The 24,729-nt window shown below is 49.9% G+C and overlaps 1 protein-coding gene across 5 annotated transcripts in view; it reads right to left on the reverse strand.

The window, feature by feature from the left end:
- Positions 1-24,729, reverse strand: part of DPP6 (dipeptidyl peptidase like 6) — an 863,884-nt gene that overhangs the window by 155,168 nt on the left and 683,987 nt on the right. For all 5 annotated transcript variants that reach the window (XM_073238157.1, XM_073238156.1, XM_073238155.1 and 2 more), the window contains exon 7: positions 1,177-1,258. In XM_073238157.1, coding sequence (XP_073094258.1) covers positions 1,177-1,258 — 82 coding nt within the window. The remainder of the gene's footprint in view (positions 1-1,176; positions 1,259-24,729) is intronic.

A 24,729-nucleotide genomic window follows, 5' to 3' on the forward strand; every position in this document is an offset into this window, starting at 1 on the left:
TCGTTAAATGTGCTTTGCAAAATCTCTGACTGGTAAAGGTGCAGCACAAGGGATACTTTGGTAATTGGTAAAATGGTTTTGGGGCCTACATCCCCCAGTTCCTTGACTCGATTCAAGGCAATGGAATTAAAATGCAACCAGGAAAACATAATCACACTGTTAGAAAAAATAAGACTATTTTAATGCCGAAGATAGTAGCTAGCCCACCCAATACAATCCTACCCCAAGCTTTCGAAATGTGATTATTTTCTGTGCTATTTTAGGAAAAAAGTTTTAATAATGCAGCTTTAGTTCATCAGCTTAAAAAGCAGAAGAAAATAGTGACGTGAATACAGCAACTATATCACTTGGCCTTCAACATGCAGGGACTTTCTACAAAGGGCGATATAACTTGTCAAAGACAGCGGAGCAGAGTTGACAAACATCTGGTTTTAGACAATGTAGTGCTGAAGTTGGGATAAACCCGAGAGGTTGTCCTATCCAAATCTTCCTCTCGGTAGCTGGGCCAGCCCACTGCAGTCTGAGAGGGAGGTGCGGTGTCGCCCATCACCGACACCAGGATGAGAACCCCGCCTCCTAACCACAAGCTCAGAGCCCTGGGCACTGCACCATCCTTGCCATCCCGTTTCTCAGAACATCTGTTTTTGCCACTTTGAGGGGAAATCCACAAAGATGCTGGATGTGAGGCTAAGGGCCGAGCGGCTGTGGGAGGTGGGGACTCAGGTACATCACTGCTACTTGCAGGATGCCCAGCCCCCCAGCCAGCAAATATACTTCCTTCAAAAAGCCCTTCAGAGAAAAGAGCCAGAGTTCCACAGGCAAAACAAGAGAACATTTCAATGATGCCATGATTCTAATAAATCCCATTTGCAGTCCTTTGATGAGGATTATCTCTGAGTTCACAGTAAATCTGTGGTCTGGACACACACAGCTACAGTTGGGGACCACTTAAGGCTAAGGTTCCAGTTGTGGGAACCAAAGTATAAGCTCTTCTAATTTCAAGAGAATTCTCTAATGAGGAAGAAATAACCATTTCACATATGCAGATATTTACATGTACTTTCCCTAAATTCAATTCATGCGAGGACTTAGACGTCTGAGTATAGTGAGACACACTCAGTCTATCAAATGTAAACTTCATCAATATCAAAATGTGCTTGAACTTGATGTGCTCACCAGTTGTTGGCCTTTAGGACCCCATCCTGCATACTGAAGCTTCGCGTTGCTGACTTCCGGTGGATCTAGACTTTGAGGGTCTCTGAAAGAAAAGAAATAAAGCAAAATGGTGGGAAGCAAGAATTGAAGATGCTGTGATTTATCCTCCAGCTGAAAGTTACTCCCTTCTTCTTCCATTGCACCAATTTCAGGAGCTTGAGTCATTAAATAATGTGTCTCATTCAGCCTCCACTAGATTTCTTCAGATATACATAATTTACATGAAGCTCAAATAGTCCATTACTGCTTAACCCAAACAGTAAATATTCATCAAGGGAGCACATGCAGAGAGGTCTGTAGATCAATGTTTAAAATATCTCTAATAGTGAAAATTAAAAATGGAAATGCATAGCTATGCAGTAATAAATTCCCATGACTTATTTCTCCATCTTTGACTTTCCTGGTAGGTAGGTTTTTTCTAAGCATAATGCCAGGTCATTCTGACCTTCCAAAACTAGTAGCCTCAGGACAGATTCCACCCTTGGGTTTGTGCTGATAGGCAGGAAGGGAGGGAAGGAGGGAGGGAGAGAGAGGAGACAAGAGGAAAATCAAGAGAAAGATTTTTTCCTTTTAAACATCACGTTTTTCATTCTTAATTTATTGATATGCAAAATACCGCACTAACAAATTCCTGCTGATGTACTTAAATAAAGGTCATAATGAATGAAAACATAAGGAAAGATGGAAAACACTTACACTTTAATACATACTAAATATTTCAGCATATTTTGTGGCTATCATTGTCTACAATGTACAGATGTACAGAAAAGACTCACTTCCTGTTTCTTGCAGATGACTCCCTTCCCCAGGAGAACTGTGTCTGTGGTCTGCTGAACAGGCCAGCCTGTCAGGGGGGCACCCTATCACGTGGCTATCAAGTTTCTTATGCAGAAGATATAGCTATGAATGCGCTCCTTCATCAGTACAAAGACTATGGTGAAGGGCATTTGGAAAAGGAGAACAGTGGATTTTAGGAGTTGCTTGAAAAAAGATGAGGCAAGAAGGGAAGGGAGGTGAAGTGAGTACTGATTCAGGGCTTGAATCAGAAGAAAATTCTAAAGTAAGTGCTTAATAGTACTACCTGGACAAAAGAGAATACATTCAAGAGTAAAAAGGGTTGGGGAAGCCAAGCCAGTCTGCAGGGCCCCTGGGTAGCTTTAGACGGTGTCCCTGGTTCTGGAGAAACCAGGAAGTCTGGAGATGGGTGACGAAGTGCCCTGGGAGGGACCATCATGATAACAGGAATCAGCAGGGCAGGCGGATGCCACGTTAGGAGAGCCAGAGGGTCTTGAAAGTCCAGGCCCCAAATGAATGTCAACAAACCCTACCGGAATATTTTCAATGTTTCAAAGTGTTTTCATAAACATGGGTGATGACCTCTTTAACCTTGTGTAGGGAAAGGCTTTCTAAATTCTCACACTTTGCTGGTGGGGATGCAAACTGGTACAATCTTTTAGAGGGAAACTTGGTAATACCTACTAAAATGCACACTTAACTTTGACCTAGGACATTTCATAGAAGATACATCTCCAACAATACGAAAATATGTGTGCAGAAGATTATAGTCATTGCAGCCTTATAAGTACAAAATATTGGAAACACGTGGTTGAGTAAAACTGCGGTACATTCATGCAATGGAATATGTACATACTCCAAGAACAAAGATCTCCATAAACTGATACAGAGAGATTCCCAGGAGTTTTGCAAAGCCCAGTAGAATATCTATAGTATGTGATCCATCATATATGAAAGGGATATAAGAAGATATACATGAATCTCATTTGTGAAAAAAAGAAATACAGGAAGCATGAACCAGAAACCAGAGATTGGTTACATATAGGGGGTGAGTGTAGAGAAGGGGGACTGGGATGGAATGGCTGGGATGATGAAGGAGAAATCCTTCCCTGAGTATATTTATTGGTATAATACTGAGGCTAGGTCAGAGTAGGGTTTCATACTCTTCATGCATTCCAAAAAGAAAAGAAAAATTTTAGAAAGAAACAACCAGAATGTGGGGAACCCAAAATGGAATAGGAACAGCAACAAAAGAACAAAACCTTATGACAAAGTTGTACGGAAGGGGGTGGGTAAGAACAGAACCTATGTAAGCAACTTGGGAAACAGGGTCTTGACTGCATGCCGTGAAGCCGAAGATGAAAAGGACTGTTGTCATCTAGTGCATAAATGCACCTCACAGGGGCATAGGCTTGCAGTCCTGAAATCACTTTATGTGTGTACTATGCAAATATATACATATAGTAGAGGTAATAAAAGCCAGGTTTCTCACTCATGGAGAAAAGAGGTATAAGGAAAAGGGGTAGGCTAAAATAAGTGTGTTGGTGTTGCACTGAAATCACAGGAATCAGTATAAATTTGTGACTTTTAATATATACACAGGTTAGATCCAAACTATAGATATTGGTGTATCCACAGGTCAGTGTACATAACATGCATGTCCTTACTCTGTTCATGGAGAAGCCTAGAACCAATGATCTCCAGTAACAGTGAGCACACTGAGTGCCCATATCTTGGTCTCTAAGTACCATCTTCCAATAAAAGTAAACAGGGATCCTATGAGAAGTCATGATATCCAGGCTGGAACAGGAAAAATACAGGGATGAGATTGGAACATCCTATAGGCCAGAGGATATGGAAATATACTCAAAAAAGATAGAGCATTGTTGAAAGAACACAGAAAGTGGCCTAGTGGGGTTTCCCATGGTCAAAGCTGGAATAATTTGAACACTGAAATAATAAATGATAGTATTGGATTAAGCTGCAGAATAAAACAAATATCCATGAGTCCATGCTAATAGAAATCAATGACCAGATGAGGAAGGAGAACTAGATCTTCATTACAAGTTAATTCCAATTAATAAATGTAGAAGGAAGGAAGGAGAGCTCCACCCCCATCCCAGGACTACCACCACAGTCATGGATGCTGCAGACAAGGCGCACTGATGGATGCTAAAGTTAGTGTGTGAAGGTCTGAAGACGAACAGGATTTGCATCGTCTCAAAGTATCTCCCCCAAGGTGCTGATCCACCCCAAAGGGGAAGACTGCACCTTTACAGCAGAGAAACCCTGCAGACAGCAACTTACGCAAGAGATCCGGGGTCACTGTCAGCGGCAATAAGACACACCGACATCACGATCCCCTTGGTGTGACGCAGTGAGGGCAAAGCATCACATATATGGGGTGCTTTTACCAAAAATGAATAACTTCACTCAATCGTTAGAAAACAGACAAACCCACCCTGCAACACACTCTACAAAACAGTGGACCTATGTTGTAATCTCAAAGATTACAAAATAGTAATCTTTGAGAGTGTCAAGGTCATTCATGACGAAGAAAGTTACAGACTGAATGGGATTAAGGAGAAATAACATCTAAAGGAATCTGGGACCCTGAGGGAGAAAAGAAATGTTAGTAGAATTGGTGACATTCAAATAAGGTCAGTAGATGAACTAGTAACATTGTACCAAAGTTAGCCTCCTGTTCTTGAAAATTATACTCTGGTTATAAAATACACTAGGTGGAGAAGTGGAGTGAGGAATATGGGAGAATTCTTTGTCTATTTTTTTTAACTCCTTTTGGTCCAAATTTCAAAATAAAAAGCTAAAAAATACAAATAATTTTAACAGCTTGTATCTCCTTCGCTATCAAAATTATTATGGAAAGGAATGAAATGCTGGAGAATTTTCCTCCCAACATACTATGACCTTGATATTGAATTGAAAAAAAAACACCCTTCCCTCCACATGTAGCACAGCAGACGCACATGTGCATTGGAAAGACAACATGTGAGAGAGACTATGGCTGGCTTTCGGAGGTGGCACTAAGTAAAATGCAGTTGCAGGGTTAAAGACAAACCGAACGCATTCACTTGGTCTGGGTTTATTAGAATTTCCCAAGCACAGAGGATAGAGTAGGACATCAGAAAAAAAGATCCAAATTCCACAGGCTTAATATTGAAATTCACATTGTTAGATTATGATTTCCAGAAGGTGTCTAAGATATTAAGGAACAGTGGGGCATTAACCTCTTTTTACCCTAATAAGTGTAAATTCCCATAAATGCAAGCTGGAAACAGTACCTCCAAGTGGATAAAGTGCCCCAGGAGATTGTATGAGCACCAGGGCCGATACACCACGGTCAGGCATGCAGTCTGACTTAATACCTTTGCACATCTGTGCACAGACCTCCTCCTCCTCTAAAGCTAACATGCATTTCCTTCCCCTCATCGCCAACATACTACACACACTTCCGCAGCATGAAGGCAGCAAAGGGAAACAGGAAAAACACCGGCTAGAGAGGGGAAGTGTGGCCCATGTTCCATCCAGCTTCACGACACACAAACCCCGGGGCTGGGGGCAGCTCTCAGGGCAGTCTTCACTTCGCCAGAGGAGCAATGGGGAGAAGAGGTACCCTCTCCGCCACGAGACAGTCACGAAAACCGAGAGAAACAACCATTTCTTTACAAACAACTAACACACTGAAGAAGTACCATGATTGCTTTTTTTCTCGCTAATGAATCTTCATCTCCGTAAGGCGAACGAAGGATCTATGATGGGCACAGTGAGTCGCCTCCCAAAGGTGCTGCACAGGGTGCTTAGGAAAACCAGAGACTCACACAGGGGAGGAAGCTGGGATGTGAAGGAAAGAGTTCCACGAGGCTGTGAATTTAATTTGAATTCTGCTGCTCACCAGCAGGAGGGCTCCGGGGAATGGAAAGACTTGTTTTGCTTCCTCACGTGTGTACGGTGAGAATAGTAACGCTCGCCTCGCGCCTGGACTCAGCGATATACTCCGCCAACTTCCCCCCCAGTGGGGTCCCTTCTTCAATGGCTCACTTGGGCCCCCCATTGACTAGATTCTCTTGCACAATTCAATTCTTTCTCTGCTCCAGTCTAGCAAATGCCCAGCTTGGGTTTATGCACAACCCACCCCTTCACATAAGCACCTGACCAACAGGAACTACCAGGGAAGAGCACGAAGCCGCATGTCATGTGTCTCAGCCTGGCACCGATCTCGGCATGCGGCTTTTTCTCTGCACGTCTGTTCTCTGAGTTTCTCCTCTTCTTATAGACACCAGCTATTGGATTAAGTCCCACCCTAACTGAGAATGATCTTATTTTAACTCAATTATATCTGCAAACAGCCTTATGTGCAAATGAGGTCACATTCACAGGGCCTGGGAGTTAGTACTTTAGCACATCTTTTTGGGGGAATGATCTGACCCACAGCAAATGGCTTTGGCTAGTTGACCTCTGAGATCCTGTGGCAGGTTTCCAGCTTGTGTGACTGGGTGGATTGTAATACCGCCACTGCAGAAAGGGACAGAGGAAGCTCAGCATTCACCCGTGTCTTTGTAGGAGGAGAGACACAGAACAGCCCTCGGGGCAAGGCCACGTGACAGTGGGGGCAGACACTGGAGGCCACATGCACAAGCCACGGACACTAGGAACTGTGTGCCACCACCGGAAGCTGGACGAGGCAAGGAAGGACCTTCCCCAACAGTTTTCGGAGGAGTGTGGCCCCGTCCACACTGTGCCTTAGGGCTCCTGGCCTTCAGACTGTGCAAGAATGGATTTCGGGGCCTCTAAGCCATTCAGTTTGTGCCCCTTTGCCACTGCAGCCCTCAGACAAACAGGCCCCAAGTGGGTAAAGGGTTGGTCAAGGACACGTGGCTGCGTAACTTTTGTTTGAAGAGTAATCTCCTGCTCTGGTCAAAGGAGAAGAAAATCTCCAACTAACTTAAGGAGCTGGAAGGGCTCTGGGAGAGCAGAGAGAAGCACACCCCAGGGAGTTCGGTCTGCTGACTGCCCAGCGCGCCCGCCCCATGGAACTCCTTGCGGAGCACGCTCTCCCTTCGGAGGCCCAGGCCTGCACCCTGCCTTCGCACACCAGGGACGGCCAGCCATGCTCTCTGCACTGAGCCTAAGACCTAGTTCGTGGTCCTCAAGTGATTTTCCACAGTTGGCTGGATTATTCTGAATTCTTAGTGGTAGACACGTGCACGTGAGCATGAGTGTGTGCGGATGTGAAAGAAAGAGAGAGGGAGGGCGGGACCACGCAGAGGTCTGTGTGCTTTGCACTAGTTAGAGCACTTCCCCCACTTTTCTGTCTCTATTTATTCATTGATTTTAAAGAATCCATGGCAGACTGTGTGATGAACCATCTCCAGGGTGCAGATGGATGGGTAAGAAAAATGATTAAGAAAGAATACAACCATCTGGACATACTATATCTCAAAGTTACCATGCAATCCATTCTGATTTTGCTTTTTTGAGCAATAAGCAAACATGGCATCAATCATGTTGAGTTTTTGAAGAATAAATTAGTGGAGCAAAGTTTACTCATTTATCTTCCTAAGCTAATTTAAGAGGTTGAAAAACGTTCCAATAAAAACAACATTTGGAAAAGAAAAGCTAAAAATTGCCTTTCTGGCTGCCAACCTTTCATGGCTAAACACCTCAAAAAGCGACATTTTCAGTGACAAATAATATATGTTGGCTGGGTCTTCCTACGTGCTTAGCATGGTGTGAAATTCACTCCCAGTTTGGAGGAATGTCTGACACATTGTAGATGCCCATAAATATTAACTGAATAATGAAAAATGGATGGATGGGTGGAAATAAACGGGATCTAGTCTAATCATCTGCTTGGTTAGGGTCAGTAATACCTTATACTCGCATAGAACTTAAAGATTTGTGTTAGCATATTTATGCATATCTAACAGTTAAATTCTTGAGGTGGAAATCCTCATGGGCATAAATCCTTCTTGAGCAGCCAGCACCTGAGTTCAGATGCCTATTAACTGTAAGGTGGCTCTATATCTATAGTGTCAGAGGTTCCCTCCCTCGGGGTCTGGGAGGGATGCTCTACTCCCGAGACAGTGACGGGAGTGGCCTGTTCTGGAATATCTGTGACGTGTCCCTCATCCAAGTCACTTGAACCTACGTGGAACATGAAGGAACATGTTAACATACATGATCACAAATGGAAGTCCTGAACAGAGCCTAGAAGGGTGCCCCAGCCTCTGTCAGAGGAGGGAATGAGAGAGGAGGGAGGGGTCCGGAGTGTTAGCCGAACCACGGAGTGTGTCACGGGGGTGACGGAACGTCCTAAAGCTGAACCACCTAATGCTTGCACAACTCTGGGAATGCGCTAAAAAACCCACCGAATCGTGGGACTTAAATGGATGAATTACATGGTATGTGAATTACATCTCAGTAAAGCTGCGAAAGGGAGGGATGGGAGGAGAAGATGAGGAGGGGAGGGGGGTGGGGGGGCGAGGGAGAGGGGGTGGGGGTCGCCCCTGGAAGCCGCCTCTGCAGACCCTAGGTTCTGCGTTCCGGGCTCTTTCTGTTCTGCCACGTCACCTCCTAATGACCCAGTGGAGCCTTGTGTTCTTCCTGCCTCCCGGGGGGGCGCTCCCTGCATTGGAATTCCCTTCCCACCTGGAAAGGTGTCCCGTCCCGGAGGAGGCAGAGGCAGGCGGCCGCCTGGGCAGGGTCAGGGAGGAGCCGCATGCACGTGCCCTCCCAGACAGCTGGGGAAGTCTGCGGGCTAAGGAGCCCACCCTTTACTATCCCCCACGCAGGCATAAATGTGGGGCTGGTCCTCTAAAGAAGGCGTAAGCATTGCCCGAGCTGGGCACACTTTCTGGCCCAGGTCTGGGCGCCTCTCGGCATGGCGCGTCTCTCCAGAGTGCCCGGTGCCCTGCTGCTCAGGGCAGGACCCTGACCCCGGCGATGACTAAGCCCGCCCCTCGGGCAGCTTCCCGTGACCCAGAGCTTGCACCCTCTTTTCCCTGAGTCACAGAGAGCCCCTCCTTTGCCCCTTTCCTCCAGGCCATGCCCTCCCAGGGGGGACCCCCAGCCAACGTGACAAACACACAACACGCTATCGGGAGTCACTCAGGAGCCGCTTGGAAGCAAAGCCTGAGCTCTGCACTCCTGAGTGTGAACGGATGTGGCTTCTGGGCTCAGATGTGGGCCAGACTCCTGGGACCCCGCTAACAATGTGTGGCCTTTGGGCCAGTCTCTGAACCGTTCTGAGCTTCCGTTTCCTTCTCTGAGAGATGGGAGAGCTCCTCCCTGGGTTGGTGATGCTCAGGGAGATGCCCGTACAGGTCAGCCCGGCAGCCCCACCCTGTGTCACCCTGCAGTCCAGTGTCACTGCCCTGCAGCTCCTGCAGCCGATGGGGCAGGGGGAGACGGGCAACGGCAGAAGGGGGGATGCACAGATGTCATCTGTCGAGGGCTTTTCCAAAATAAGATGGCCTGTGTCATCTGACGCCCTTGGCAATCTTGCGCAACCTGAGGGATCCGGCCATCTGCAGGAGGCAAGACGGTGTGCACGCCCTCGGGGTTCTGCGGACCGTGCGCTGCGCCTGCCTGGGCATCCAGGTTGGCTCCTAAATGAGCGGAGCAATGCTGGCTTTCTTGCCATTAGAATAAACATACTTGTTCCCCTTCTCACAGGTCTCTTCTTAACCACACAGCGCTGAAAACCAGCTGCTTGGTCACTTCAAGGGCTTTCTTGTTTCTGCTCTTCAGTAAAATCCCATTGCAGAATGAAAGAACTCATGAGCGCATGTATGTGCTGAGAGGAAGTCATGGTTTCTGCTCAGCAACTGTCAGGAGCAAAATGTGACTCCGGCCTTGGCGACTGGGGGAAACGGGAGTTTTGGGGAGGACAAAGAGAGGCTCTTTGAGAGGTGGGTAGATGTTAATGCAGCCACTTCAGAAAGGCACTCTCTCCCTTTTGACCCACTCTGACACTCTGAGGGTCTGTTTCCTCCAGTCCCAGTTTCCAGGAAACTGGTGCCTTCTCACTTTCTCTGCCCAGCTCTGGCCTCGAGGGAATCCCTCAGTGGCCTAGAGAACAAATAGCTCAAAACCCTCTACTCAAATGTGGTTTCAGTAAACAGAAATGGTATAAAACACAAGTAATCAAAACCTTAAAACCCTCCAGCTATTTGAAGGCTTTCTTCTGTAGTTCAGATAAACAGCTGTGGCACCCATCAGGCCTGTGCAGCTGACAGGTGGGAGCAGGCTTGACCCAGCCCAGTAAGGTGGAGGTGAGAGCGACGGTGAGGAACAGGGCTCGCCTGGGCACCCCGCGCTGCCATCCTGCCCCCCGGACCACGCCACCCATCCCTGTTCTGCTGACGAGGAGACAGAGTGGTCAGTACCCCTGATCACACCACAGTATTCGAGAATAAAACATACAATGTGTGTGGAATTTCTCTGAAGAGCATACATGGCTCTATAAAGTCATGGAATAAGGAGCCCATAAACGACATGGTCTCTTCATGCTTCTGACATTTGGCATTTAATCAAACAATAGGTAGCCCGACAGGCTGACAAAGCTTCAGCAGAATTAGAAAGTAGGATTAGAAGATAGAACGTTAAAACAGAGGGTGCTGGGAGCTGCTGCTTCACCGTAAACTCTCCCCAGTGCCCAGGCTCCCAAGCCGCTTGCTGTCCCCAGCGGGCGTCATCTCAGATGTGGGGACAGGCACATTCCCAGCTTCCTGCCACTCCACTTCTTAGAGGCGTTCAAAAGCGATTATATTTGCTACTTAGTCATGTCCTCCAAGGAGGCCAGCTGGGCTATTCAGTAGGAACAGTGGACAGTCTGGAGTTTTGCAAGTAGGGGTTAGGCAGTAAGAAACTGTACCACTTAAATACAGGCTGTATGTATCTGCATGGGAGGCAACGTGGAAGGAACTTGGAGTATTTCTTAAATTTAAGCTTGTGGAAAGCTGAGCCGAGGCGGGCTGCCTTTTGCACAATGAGAGCAGGGCCCTGTTAGACCACACTCGCTGTACGTGGTCTTCAGGCAGGTCTGTATCTGACCTGGAGGGCAAAGTGTGGTGTGGTTTAAGAACACACATGTGATGTATCCATTACATTCAAAATATAAGGTGCAGGGAGAAAAGTCAGCGAAACCTCTTTGGCCTGTGCCGCAACCGCGGTTTTCCAAATATGCCCACAGTGTTGTTTCTGACTTCAAATGCTCTTTCAGAACCTTGGCAAGCCCCATCCCAGCATGGAGTTTCTCTCTTTGAAACTGGGCACAGCTCTTTGAGTGGAATGAGCAGAATGCGCGCAGTGCCTCTGTGAGCCCGCGGGGCACAGTCACAAGCAAGGAAGCTTTTCCTGGTCCTTTGTAGGAAGCTTGCCCGTGGAGTCTGGCCTCCATGCTGCAAGGGAGCCCAAGCCACATGGAGACCACGTGGAGGCCACGTGGAGTTGTTGCAGCCAACAGACCCATTGAGGTCCCAGCTGCCAGCCACCGCCAACCACCGGGCACCTGAGGTGGCCAGCCCCCGCCTCCACACTGCCCCAGCTGACAGCGAGTGGCGCAGAGAGGAGCTGGCCTTGCTGAGGCCACAGGGCAGAAGCTGCATGGCAGACCAGGGCCCTGATTCTGCAGGCACCAGCCCGGCGTCCATCTCTGGACTTTTATGTGTAAGAACAAGTTTGATTTTGTTAAAGCCATTGTTATTTTGGGTTTTTTGACCCCCTGAATCCAATGCGATCATACCTAATCCATCCAGTTCTGGACAGGGCCCAGAAATATGCATTTTTATTGCCCTTTAGATGTCTTAAAAACAAGCCAGAAACTGAGAACTGGCCCAGCCAAACACACAGTGTCTGCGTTTCCATGAGTCACTCTGAGAGTGTGGGCTGCCCAGAGCTCCTGGAATGACCACTGCCCGTCCATGCAGCCTGAAGACCTGACCTCACAGAGCGCTCTACATGCATGTAGGGTGGGGCTGCCCGGGGCCCTGTGCTCCCTGAGAACACTCCTGACTGACAGCTGGGTGTTACCTGAGGACGCCACTGAGGCCTTTCGGGGAGTTGGTTTAAACCAATTTAACTGTGTATGCTGATAATAAAAAAAAAGACACAAACTTTATGATAACAAATTTGACCACAGAACAGCTCAGAAAAGCCAGACATTAACCTCCAACAGCCAAGGTAGGGAATGGAAGCAATAAATTAGAAAGCACACAGAACTGAACAGTGCAGAAGAAGAATATTTTTGGAGCAAAAACGATTCGGGTTCCACAGCTAATGAGTCAAGCAGGACCAGCTGAAGACACTGAGTCCCAGTCCCCCTGCCTCCCCTCCCTCCCTAGCACCTGGGTGATACTGAGGAGCCGGTGGGTGAAGCCTGCCTGCGGAGAAACATCTTTCTCACATAAGATTGCAAGCACTCACTCTTGGGCTGCATCCTGGCATCCATCTCCTCCCCCACTGATTACAGATGTGCCCCTCCACCCGCCCTGCCGGCCCTTCCGATTTCTAAGGCATCCTTTAGAGCTTTCATACTGATCTTATCAATGCGGGACTTATTTTCGGAGTCAGGCCTGACACGGTCCTGTGCCTCAAAGCTGTGTTTTGCACGAGCACACTCTGGGGACAGGCTGCAGCTCTCAGACACTCGTGGGCCACCTGGGTGCCAATGCAGACGCGAGCAGGAGGGGGCCTTCCGGAGGACCCCGGTCCGAGGGTTCCTTTGCCCCCTTTAAGTTCGCCATCCCGTCCGTTCCCTTTAGGCTGCTTGTTCGTATATCATGGAGGCTGGACCAGAGGTGTGCTCAGGAGGCCTCATGCGGCTGAGCAGTGTGGACAGAACGCTCAGTCCTCGTGGAAGGGAACCCAGCAGCCTGTCACAGACTCGCCAATCCAGGTGACACCTGGCGAATCAGGACCGTGCCATGCCGCCCTGACCTTCCTGCTTCTGGGGCCGTGGCTTGGGCGTCGTGCTCCGCCATTAACAGCCAACGTGGCTCCTAGCTGAGCTGGGCCTGTGAAAGGAAGGGCAGGCCTCCTTGAGACATGCTGTGCGGCCTGGCACTGAATTTCAGCCGGAGAGAAGCATAGCAGGTCTTGCTGCAGTAGGTGGAGCCGCTTGAAGCCGGTAGTGAGGGGACTCCCGCGTGTGCCTCCGACCCTAGGCCACCCTCCAAGGCCCCGTATCTTCTTGTTTTTCCATATCTCACCCTTCCTGGCCACTCACCACCCATGCCTGCCTCTCTCTGCCTCCCTCTATTCTTATCTGTGTCTCTCTCTATTACCTTCTGGAAAATGTCCTCACCGTTGTCTTTAAAACTTTCTGTTGAGCTTTCGTTTCTGTCACATTTTTCATCTAAGGAGTCTTGCTCTGAGCTTCACAGACATGGCCGGGTCGTGTCTCAGGAGGGTGACGTAGTGTCTCCCTGGGGGCCCTGATGAGAGGGCTCCCTGTAATGCTCTCCCCCTGCACGGACTCCGCTTTCCCTGAATGACCAGCTTCTGTTTGCCAGTTGGATTTCTCTCTTGTGAGATTTCTTCAGACAAACGGTGGCTCCCTCTCCTTGTCGGGCAGCCTCGCCAGGGGGCGGTTCCGAAGGGCACGAGGAGCATCTGCCTGGCCCCCTTGGTCCCTGATGTGGGGAAGGCCCCTCGGCCCCCGCCCTGCAGCGAGGCGAGGCTGCCCCGCATCTGAGAGGAGAGGGTGCCCCCCGCACGATGCGCCCATATCCCTCTGTCCCCGATGGCCCCTCCCTGGGAGCTGCTTCCCCTCTCCAGGGAACACACGTCCAGCCTTCCGGGGAGTCGGCGAGGGAAGGCCGGGTTCTGACGGCTTCCTGATTCTCAAACTATGCCTGACTTTTCTCCGTATCCCTTCATCCTCCTCCAAAGCCTGAGGCCACGCCGACGCCTGCCCACCAGAGGTGATGTTCCCACTTAGCCCATCAGCATGGAGCCCACAGCCAGCGGGACCAGCACCCCAGGTGGTGGTCCCGCCCGAGCCCGTGCCCTGGGGCCAAGGGCCACGGGAGGTCCCGGAGGGAGGCCACGGGCTCTCGGTGTGGCCTCGGCAGCCTGGTGTGGAGCCGTCTTCTGGGCTTCCTTTGCTCTCCAGCTTTCAGAATTGTGCTGCTCGTGTTTCCTCTTCTCTGCCCCATGGGTTTATGCCTTGAATCATGCTTTCTGTTGTACTGGCAGTGGCAGTGCTGGTGGGGCTCTGAGTGCCCCTGAGATCAGTTCTGCTCTCCTTAACTGGAACTCTCCACTCACTTCTGTTGAGTGGGCTAAGCGCCCAGCACGGTGAGGGGCTCAGGTGGGCAGTAATCCAGGGGACTTGGTGGCGGGGTGCATGCACCCCAGGCTCAGGGGCCGAGAGCCGGACAGGGCAGGGCGACCCATTTGGGAAGGCGAGGGGGCCTCCCTGTAGAAGCAGCAGCTGAAGGGAGATAAGAATGAGTAAAAACCCATAAAGCTATGAGTCCTGGGGGGGGGGGGCGTCGAGAGGGGGCAGGGGGACAAGTCCTCAAGGCAGAGGGTGGTTCTGCGGGAGGGCCAGGGGGTAGCGGGGAGAGCGGCCGGGATGGGAAGGCAGTGCAGCTGGACAGTGAGCGAGGTGGTCGGAGGGGCGCCTTGCCTCACGCTGGAGTCCCCTGCACCATCTGGATACAGGACAGAGTGTGGGAGCCCTCGCCCCATGGACACCCGATGGTCACCCCTCAGCCAGCTACACGCAGAGCAGATATGGAGGCTTTCTGTCCCCTTCCGTCTACCCACCTGCCCCTCATGGTGCCCGGAGCCCGGTGTGTGTCCCCGCCCGTCCCCACTGCCTACAAACTGCAGAACCCCTCCACCTCTTACTCCTTTTGTACTTACGTCTGCACCTGCCTCACCACTGGCATTTTACAGAGCGTGACCTCGTGTTTCAGTTTTGTTTGTGTTTCTACATGGTCAGAAGTAGAGAATAAGCTTGTTGCAGGCAAAGGTTTATATATTCTGTGCTCTACGGTGCCGGGCACAGGCCAAGAGTAGATATTAATGCATCTACGTCTCTGAGTGGTTGAAGCCATTGCATTTTAAAGTCTGAAAATAGTCCAGGGTTATAGAAGCTAGTATTTATCAAGTTCTTTGTTATTACTCTTACTTTAAATATAACACATCTCCAGTGACAGAATTCATATAGCTTCCTCTGTGATAATTGGTCTCTGTGTGCGGTTTCTCACAATTTGGTAATACACAATTTGAAAACAGCAGAGAAACCTAAACTCTGAAATGCTTCTCATGACTAAAACCTGTATTGCTCAGCGCCTATCAAACACTGGGGACGAGGCGGAAGGCAGCCGTGCAACTGGCTGCACCGCCTCCAGGGCCATCGTGTTGGTGCCACCCCCGGGCCAGGACAGCAGTGGCCCTCTTCTGAGCATTTCTCTTTCACATTTTTTAACTGACTTTGTGTGAATTTTTATAACATGTCTGTAATGAGCATACATTACTAGGCTAACAAGGAGATAAGACAGCACCCTTTCCCATCTACTCACTGAATCCAGTCAGTGTATTTCATAAAGACGGAAATAGAGGGGCTAGCCCCGCCCGGGAGGAAACCAGATGCGCACTTAGCAACGGGGACTGTCCTCCAGGGAGGGGGCAGCCGGGCTCCCGTCCTGGAGAGGCCGCTGGGTGTGTGGGCTGGGGCCTGGTGCTCAGCTCTGCACCGTCAGGAGCCTGGGGTTTTGCGCCCCTTAGGAGTAGCTGCATCCTAGCCAAACTCGTAAGGAGTGGATGTAACCGAGAAAGGCAATGTATTAATTTTTTATGAGAAATAAAACAGGCCAGTCGAGCAGAATGCCCAGTCAGTGAGTCAGTTCAGATAAGCTGCAGTCAGAAGGCACCTGGAGAGCTGGACAGAGGTGAGGGACTCAGAGGTGGAACTCAAGCAGGGCCGTGGGGGCAGGCAGCTTGAATTGCCCCCATGGGGCTTTTCCTCGGCAAGTGTGGGAGGACTGCCTGCTCTGAGCTGCTCTGGGCTGCTCTTGTCTGTGGATCGACCCTTCTGTTCACCTGGTCTTTCTTCAAAAGGGTTCAGTACAACAGGTCAGATTCCTACTTCCCATAAGCAGTCACGGCCCGTTTCCCTCCCCCACGGAGCTCTCAGTGCCGTCAGCCGCTCCGGCCACCGCTTCACACAGACACGGGCTGTGCCCATGGGGCCATGGCCCCTGGCCCTCGGAGTTTGCTCACTCTCACAGGACAGGGTTTTCCCCTTTCTCTCCCTGTTCCTGGATGGGTGGGGGATGGTTACTCTTAAGCTCACCCGTGCTTAACACCCGTAAGTCTGAATTTTAATGCAAAATCATGAGAATATATTCATGTCACCTGTGTCTTTCCAAAGTCATATGACAAGTCTGACAACACTTTTGAGCATCTTGAGTACAACCCTTTTTAGCTGTGGTCCCAAACAGGTGGTCCGAGGCCATTAGAGACACAAAGCGTTGTCTAGGTATTTGCTTAGAATGTTTGTATTTACTGGGTAATGATGTACAATGCTGTTTTGATAGAGGTCGATTATTACTTTGGATATCTTCATTTCTTATCAAATCAGGAAAAGAACACCAATATCAACTCTGGCTCTGACGTTTCCTGAGGCCGCTGTTCACAGGGTGCGTGGGCACACGTGCTGAGCAGGGACACCTGTCAGTCACCATGTCCAGGAGTCACATCATGCTGTCATTGATTATCCCCTAACCTCACAGCTGTTTGGTGAATCATCACCATGTTCATCGAAGCACACCGACATCGGGAGGGAAGAAGAACGTTTCAATGGGGCGGCACTTGGCTCATAGGCGGGCGGAGTCTCCTTAGACAGCAGCGCAGTGGAAAGTGAATTCCTGGAAAGCCCTGTGCCTGGAGCCAGGAGACTGTTAGTCATGGCTGACCACTGGCTGTGAGACCCCGAGCAGGTTATACAACCACACGTCCCATCTCCTCACCTCTGAAGTGGGGATATGACCTACAGCCCATCACTGTTATGGTATAAAATGAGTGGTGATGAGTAAGAGTCTCAAGCTCAAACACAGAGAAAGTGCTCACTGAACACTGGATGCACATAAGCATGCCCCTCATGCATTCCCTGATTCATAAGTGAAACGACAAGATAAGGGGATTGACAGAAATTGGGGCCTGCACTGGGGCTTAAATGACGGGTGCAGGGGAATAAGGAAAGGGTTTCATTTGAGGCCCACAGATGTCAGAAGCACAGAAAGTGGAATGGAAGTGTGGCTCCTGCCTGAGAACCGGGTGTGTGGGAAGGAAGTCCGGGTAAAATGGGTGGAGGCACAGTGGGCAGAGGCCTGCACGGCATGGGGTTCAGATGCCACGCAGTCAGCAGCAGGGAATTCCCATGGCTTCTGGGGCAGGGAGAGAAGGAAAGACCCTGGGCAGCCCTGGGGGCTGTGTGGGAGGGGGACAGATCAGAGACTGACGCTGACCTGGTGAAGGATGGCCAGCCAGCCCCTGGGGCACCAGGTCACCCTCTGGGCAGGGCGCCCACAGTCGCCTCGGTCCTGGTGGAGAAGCTCTGCTGCCGAGACCACAGACTGCCAAGTGCATGCTCACGGCAGCCCCATGGTGGGATGTCTGCCCGCCCTTAGGAAGTGCTCCCCTCCATTCACTATTGGGCCATTTGTGCAGAGGACTTGGAGTGGAGCTGAGCTTGCTAGCAAAGCCCTGAAGGTCATATCGACCTTTCCCAAGGGCACAGAGGTCCATATCAGGCCATGACAGGGTGGGTCAGAGCTAAGGTGTGCAGAGATGCAAAGAACCAGCCTTCATATTAGTAGTTGGGACCTTGCTGTCTGAGCTTCTGTGTTTATGAAAAAGGCGAGCTCTCTGCAGAGTTCTGGGGTGCCCATGCTCTGCCCGCATGGCGCCTTCACCCCTCCTGGTGGATGCAGGAAAGGAAGCTACAGGCTGGGCTCAACTTCCAGTCCAGAAGGGCACAGGCACTTGTTCTCGGTGGCTTCTTCTTAATCTGGGCACCGGGCCAGTTAAGACCTTGCCCTGGGTGTCTGCCTGCCAGTGAGGGCCCCATGCTGCCAAGCTGAGCCCAGGGTGCCACAGGCCTCGCAGACCAAGCAACTGCCATCCACAGCGAGCACGGCGCTACCCCCAGTTGCCGGTGCCCGCCTCGGCCCCAGGACTCCTCAGTGAGGAGACTTACATTCTTTTGTACTTAATGCCCACTGTTAGGGGCTCCAGAAATACTCATTGGGCAGATATAGGGCCTGGGCGGGCAGTACTTTGCACACCAATCCCCTTCCAGGGAGGCCCAGCCCTGCCTGCCTGTCTTCTTTGTGGTGTTGTAGTCAAGATATAGTAAGGAAGGAGAGGAAAGTCTGAAAAGCTGCTTACAACCTTTGCCAGCACAAGGTGGGAACCCCAGTGCTGCAGTGCAGGGCCCTGCTGCAGACACCAGACCACGGTGCCAAGGCCCTGTGTTCTTCTTTCAGCCTTAGGGCAACAGAGAGGCGCAGTGCAGGGCCAAGTCTTTGGGACATGCGTGGGTTTGCCTCCCATCCTTCTTTGATGCTTCCCCCAGGAGGGGCAATTCTCGAAAGGAAATCTCTCCCCAGAAATCTGTCCAAGAATCGAGGCATGCTCTGGGGCCGGAGCTTTCTTAACCATTCCTGAGGTTAGTGCCCAGGGACGCACGGGGAACAGCCTCTTCTAGAAGGTTCTGTTCTGCCTCCCACCTCTTATTTCCTATTCCACCCACCGCTTACTTCCCCAGTGAACCCATTGCTCACAGAGTGTTCCACAGAGAGCACGTGGGGACGAGACACGTGCAGTCAGAGGGACAGCATGACATTGGAGGGTCCACACTGGACCAGCCCAACTTGTGCCCCGGCACTGGACTCTGTGCTGGCAAGTCGGGCTGGTCACACACAGGGACGGGCTGCAGGATGGGAGTCAAAACACCAGGCCCTATGGGATGGAAAAAGGGTAGGGTCTAAACGGTAGAGCCACTTTGAATAACATTTCAATTTCTAGGTATTTACTCAAGAGAAATAAAAACGTATCTCTAAGTGAAATTCTTATGTGAACATTCACTGCAGTTCTATCCAAAAAAGCCCAAAGCTGCAAAAAACTCAAATGTCCAATGGTGAATGCAAACCACGGGATGCCACACAATGGCCAGTGCTTCAGCAATAAAAAGAACTGAGGACACACGCGGCAACGCAGGTGAACTGTGAAAGCAATTATGCCGAAGAGAAGCCAGCCATGCAGGATGACCTAAGTATGACTCCACTTGTGGGACATTCTAGAAGAGGCAAAACTGCAGGGATGTGTCATTGGTTGCCAGGGACAACCACGGGGGTGGGGGAGGGGCGTCATGGAGTCAGGGAGACAGAAATGTTCTCTGTCTTGGCTGTAGGGGTGTTTCTGTGATTATGCCCATTATTCAACACTTGCCCAAAACATCGTTTCAAAAGAGTGAGCTTTGTTATGAGTCATGCTACAAGGAGCGTGTAACCACACACATGCCGTGGGGGCCTGCTCGCCTCTCCCGCAGCCTCCACACCCAACGTCTGGACGGCTGCCTCTCCCTCATCCTTGCATGATGTTTCCTCGGTCAAGGTGACCTTGATCTTCAATCTAAACCACTGTCATCAATGCAAATAAGGTGGCGTGGGGCTTTGTGTCCAGCCCTCTGTGGGGACAGTCTGGAGCACAGAGAAGAGAGAAAGGTGATTTAGAAACAAAACAAAATAAACGAGACAGCAAGGGACACGTGTGGCCTTTCCACTGTCCATCCTGTGGCTAGCGTGGTCCTGGACACACTGGTGCTCAATTATTCTGTAGCAGGAACAGACGCACAGCACGCGTTGCAAACATCTGGCAGGCTCAGCCATGCTGGGGTGCCAGCCAGACGCATGAGGGCCTCTCTTCAGGGAAAGGCTTGTGAGCAAGAGCGCTGAGCCAAGGACGTGGACACTCCTCCCCGGGGCACTGACGTGTGGGCCGACTGCAAGCATTCACATACGTGCCTCTGCCTCTGCGTGTCTCTGTTCCGGCCCTGTGAGTCTTCAGCAGCAGACTGTCTGCAGCACACAGCCCCCAAAGGTGCAAAGCAAAGTAGGCGACTTCAGGGCTGAGTCCACCAGATGGAGCCCAAGCCCAGCACTGGTTTGTGCAGGACGAACACAGGGCACAAACGGGCCTTGCTATGCTCCTTTGTGGGGGGGATCGGGTGATGAAAGGGGGGGGGGTTCCCTCCGTCCTTGGTGCAGACACTGTAGGAACTTTACTGAGAATGTGAGATAGATGCCACGGGCACTGCTCACTGGCCGCCTGCCCCTCTTTCTCTAGTGTCAAGAGGACAAGGAAATGATTCTTTTAGGGAAACTTAAGTCACCTGTCATTTCTCAGCTCCAGCTACAATCCAGGATATCACTTAGGGTGACAACAGGTGAAGCAAGGCGCATGGCCAGCTCACCCTGGGTCCACAGTGAGACCACCTGAGTGACCTCTCTGAGGATGGACAGCCCCTCCTGAGGCGCATCCTCAGAGACTCGTGTAGCTGATGGGCAGTGGGACCGGGGCATGCACGTTCTGGTCAGCACTGCTTAGCTCCTTCATTTCTTCCGACCTCAGCCGACATCCGCGGATGCTCAGTGTGGGGAAGAACTCGAGGTATGTGAGCATGCAGTTCAGGACCAACCAGGAGCCTGACAAAGTGACGCATCCTGTATGTTTCTGCCTCCTTTTCAAACATTTTGTTTGTTGGACAGTCGTTTAGACAAGCCAGAGAATGCTTGAGGATGGCGAAGGATTCAGCGGGAAGGACTGGTTGAAACAGGATTCGTTGCATGTGGCTGATGGCCTTTCTCCTGCTGACTGACCTCGTCCTGCCATTTGAGGCCTTCCCCATGGGACAGAGCAAGGTCTGCGGGCATGGCCTCTCTGCTTTGTTCCAGCGCATCCACAGGCTCACGCTGGGCAGCAGCCACCAGGTTACAGGCACGGTGCAGCCCCTCCCAGTGAGCCCCCCCACAGGACCATAGGATGATGGACAGGAATATGTCAGGCAGCAAATGCATACTGAAAACATTTCTAAACATTCCGTTCAGGAAAATTATATGCCTATGAGGTAACTGGCAATTTAATGCAAGAATGAATTCACGGTGATATGAGGAGCATGGGGATCAGGTGTCTGGAGGAGGATTTTTAGAGAAGGGGGTTTTGACATTGGGGCTTGGAGGATGGGAAGGATTTGGACCAAAAATGCACCAGGAGCAGAAGTTCTGGTGTACACGGCAGGGTGGTGGACACCAGGGGCACATTCTGTTGAGGAGCAGTGCTTGGACATATGTCTGGTGCTTGTGGAGCAGGACTGGCATGTGCTGGCATCCTAGGCACCTTTCTCCCTTACTGAAGGCAGAACTCATGGATGGTGGCATTTTCCCCACAGAGCCTGGGCATAGCTCTAGACTATTTATAAATTCAGGGCTCCAGGAAGCATTACATTTCATCAGCGTTGGCACTGAGGGTGAAATTTATTTTCTGTCTGAATGTAGAGAAATTGTGGGGAAGGGTGATGAATCAGATTGGGCCATACTACAGGAGATCTTGGTCCCACCATGGATAGAACCTGAAGAGGGTTCTGCACACTAAAGTAGGCACTTAAATGCACCATCTTCTTATTCTATAATATTTCTCATAACCTCTGCATGAACCCAGTGAGTCAGGCATTTGATTTCCATTACATTTATGGAATAATTGTGCCCAGAGAAGCCATGTAACTTTTCCATGATTACAAAGGCAGAAAGGCTGACTGGGGATTTATTCTTAAGTCCATTTGACTCTAAAGTCATGTTCTCTTGGTAGTGCTTGCTCAGAGCTTGTATTTCCGAGAGAGGGAGAAGGGGGACCCAGGAGGTGAAGGGAGTAGACGGAGAAGCCGGTAAGATCAAGTCCTGCGAGAAGAGCTGTGAGCTGTCCACGGTTCTGAAAACACGAGCCCAGTTAGGCAGGACCCTCCCTTCTCTATGCCACGGGGAGACACATCAAGTGCCGCTTTAAGAACATCTCTTTCTTTACATTTTGGCTTCACATTGGTACTTCCCCAGCGTGTACAAACAATCCTGTTTATGCAACTTCTGGCAGCTGTGGAGGTATCTTGCTCTACAGAGCCATGTAAGGGCCAGCAGGTCCCTAGGGACCCCTGCAAAGAGAATGGCTGGGAGGAAGGGGAGGCCACGGGGCATGGACTATAAACTCGCTCCTTTGAACCTTTTCACGAGCCAGGCTCAACTCACAATGGAACACAGACTTCCAAAGATGTAACTAGAGGGACATGGAATACGAACACTTGAAACCCGTCTGCATTTTCCAAGAGAACGTCAGCTCCCGCTTATCGCCGTCAGCGTGGTTTCCACACCGACTGGGCTCTCCCACGTTCCACGCTGTTGCAACTCCCCTGCAAGCCTCCTGATTCAGTCCAGGCTCCCGAGCCTCCCTGTCCTTCAGCCCGCTCCGCACACAGCCCGACAACTGATTCAGCCTGCTATTTCCCCCATCCCTCTTCTGTTCAAAGTGCTGGGTGTGTTCTTACTGTAAAGACCCATCACACTGGGCGGTGTGCTCCAGGCCTGTGACGAGACCCGCCCGATCCTATCTTTTCCCACACCGAGTCCCCTGTGAACACCCTGTTGCAGCCCAGCCTGGCACCCGTAATTCCAGGAAGATACCAGCTCAAAGGGCAAACCTGTGTAATGGCATCTCCTCTCTGTTTCCATCTATTTAAAAGGAAACAAAATGTAGTCACTCTAAGCCTCAGCTCAAGCCAGACTTCCTTTATGGGATCCTTTGTGACATCCCTGAATGCCACCACTCCTTCTTTTGGGTTTAGTATTTAAAATACTCATTTGGGGTACTTAATTATATACTGCTATATAATTCTGTGTTTTTCCTTCAAAATCAAAATTCAAAATTTTTCCTTTCAAAATAAACAAGATTTTGAACTTCCTAAGGATAGCAACCATACTTTCATTGCTCAATACAGCATTCCAGTAAGTATCTGTTGACTTATATCGTCTGTTCTGTTTCCATTAGTGGCACACAAGAATGCCACCTAGGTCAGATTGAGATCAGGTAAAAATGAATTTATTGGGCATTGAGAACTGTAGATGGTTGAGGCTACAGACATCTCTTTTAAGGGAGAAATTAAAATCCCATGAGCAGTATAATTTTCTGCATGTCAAGGAATAAGCCTCAGGTTTGAAAAATTATTAAAAGGGAATTTTATTATTGCAGGGGTAAATCATTCTTTTGCTTGTGACAAAAAGGAATTGAACCGGCTACAATGTAAAGTCTGATAACACTTAACTATGAGGCTACAAATATATATTGGGTACATACCACAATATTCAGAAGTAACATTTGCAAATACTGACTAGAAGCAAAATCATTGGCTGAGTGTTTTGCATATATCATTCCACTTAATTCTTACATAATGGGCCTATGAGGTGGGCACTACTATTATCGTCTTTGTAAAAGTGTAGAAACTAAGATCTATAGAAGTACAACAACTCTCAAGGTCATACAGCCAAAGTCAGTGGCAGAACTGACTTTGGATTCCAATTCAGGTCTGTGCATCCACAGAGCTTCTGTGCTTAATTCCTGTGTCATGCCGTCAGACTGGGTGCTAGGCACTGTGCTTACATTTCCAACTTAGATTACCTATTTTCTAAATAAATAATGCCCCTCTGTACCCCAGCCTATAGAGTTAGAGAGTGATTATGGGCAGAGGAATCTTTCTCTGTTTATTATTTTCACAGTACAGACGTGACTTCCTAAGTCAACCAGAATTCCAGAGAACACAACTTTTGTACAGTTCTGTTTGGTGCCTGAGAAATACCAGTAAGTAAAGAAAGTCAGGGCACTCCCAGCCACGCATGTTCCACAGCCTAGCATGGGGGCATCTTTGCATGTTTCTCGGTTTCTGTTCTGTTACTGCCCTGCACGCCAAACCCCCAGAAGCCAGTGCTAGATAATTAGGGGTTATTCCAAATGTTTCTAAAACTCAATTTCTATTATGGCAAGTTGTTGGCAGCCGTGCTCAGAAAATAGCGCCCCATGCAGGGCAGCCGGAAGGCCCCGAACTTCCTAATGACAAATCATCCCACACCACTAAACTACATGCTAATTGCGCCTTGGCATAAGGACCAATGAGACCCACCAAATGGTTATGCTAATAAGGCATATGGAGCCGCACCAACCAGGTCAGAGCATGAGAACTATATAAGCAAGCCTCTCCTTCCCCTCTGTGTCCTGCCCAACTCATTTGTTTCACAAAGAGCTGAAGAATAAAGCTTTCTGCAGAAGAATCCTGCTGTTGTTGCATGCTGTTCTTGCCGGCGAGGACAGGGCACGCGACAAGTGGTGCCGAATCCCGGGAACCAGAACATCACCGGCACAGGGAGGACCCTTCAGACATCTGGAGAGGATTCAGAACTGCAGGTCAGAAGAAAGCCCGGAGGGGTAAGTTCCGAGAGGCCCCTGCTTTTTAGGATGATGGTTGATGGTTCTCTGTAAATAAGGAGGCACCATGGGGAATGCACCGTCATTAGTCACGGCGCTGCAGACAGCTCTCAAAGAGCGAAACTTGAAGGTCTCCAGCAAAGTCTTAGGATCTTTTGTGAA

The sequence above is a fragment of the Manis javanica genome, chromosome 6 (assembly GCF_040802235.1).
Source record: "Manis javanica isolate MJ-LG chromosome 6, MJ_LKY, whole genome shotgun sequence".
NCBI classification, from domain to species: Eukaryota; Metazoa; Chordata; class Mammalia; order Pholidota; family Manidae; genus Manis; species Manis javanica.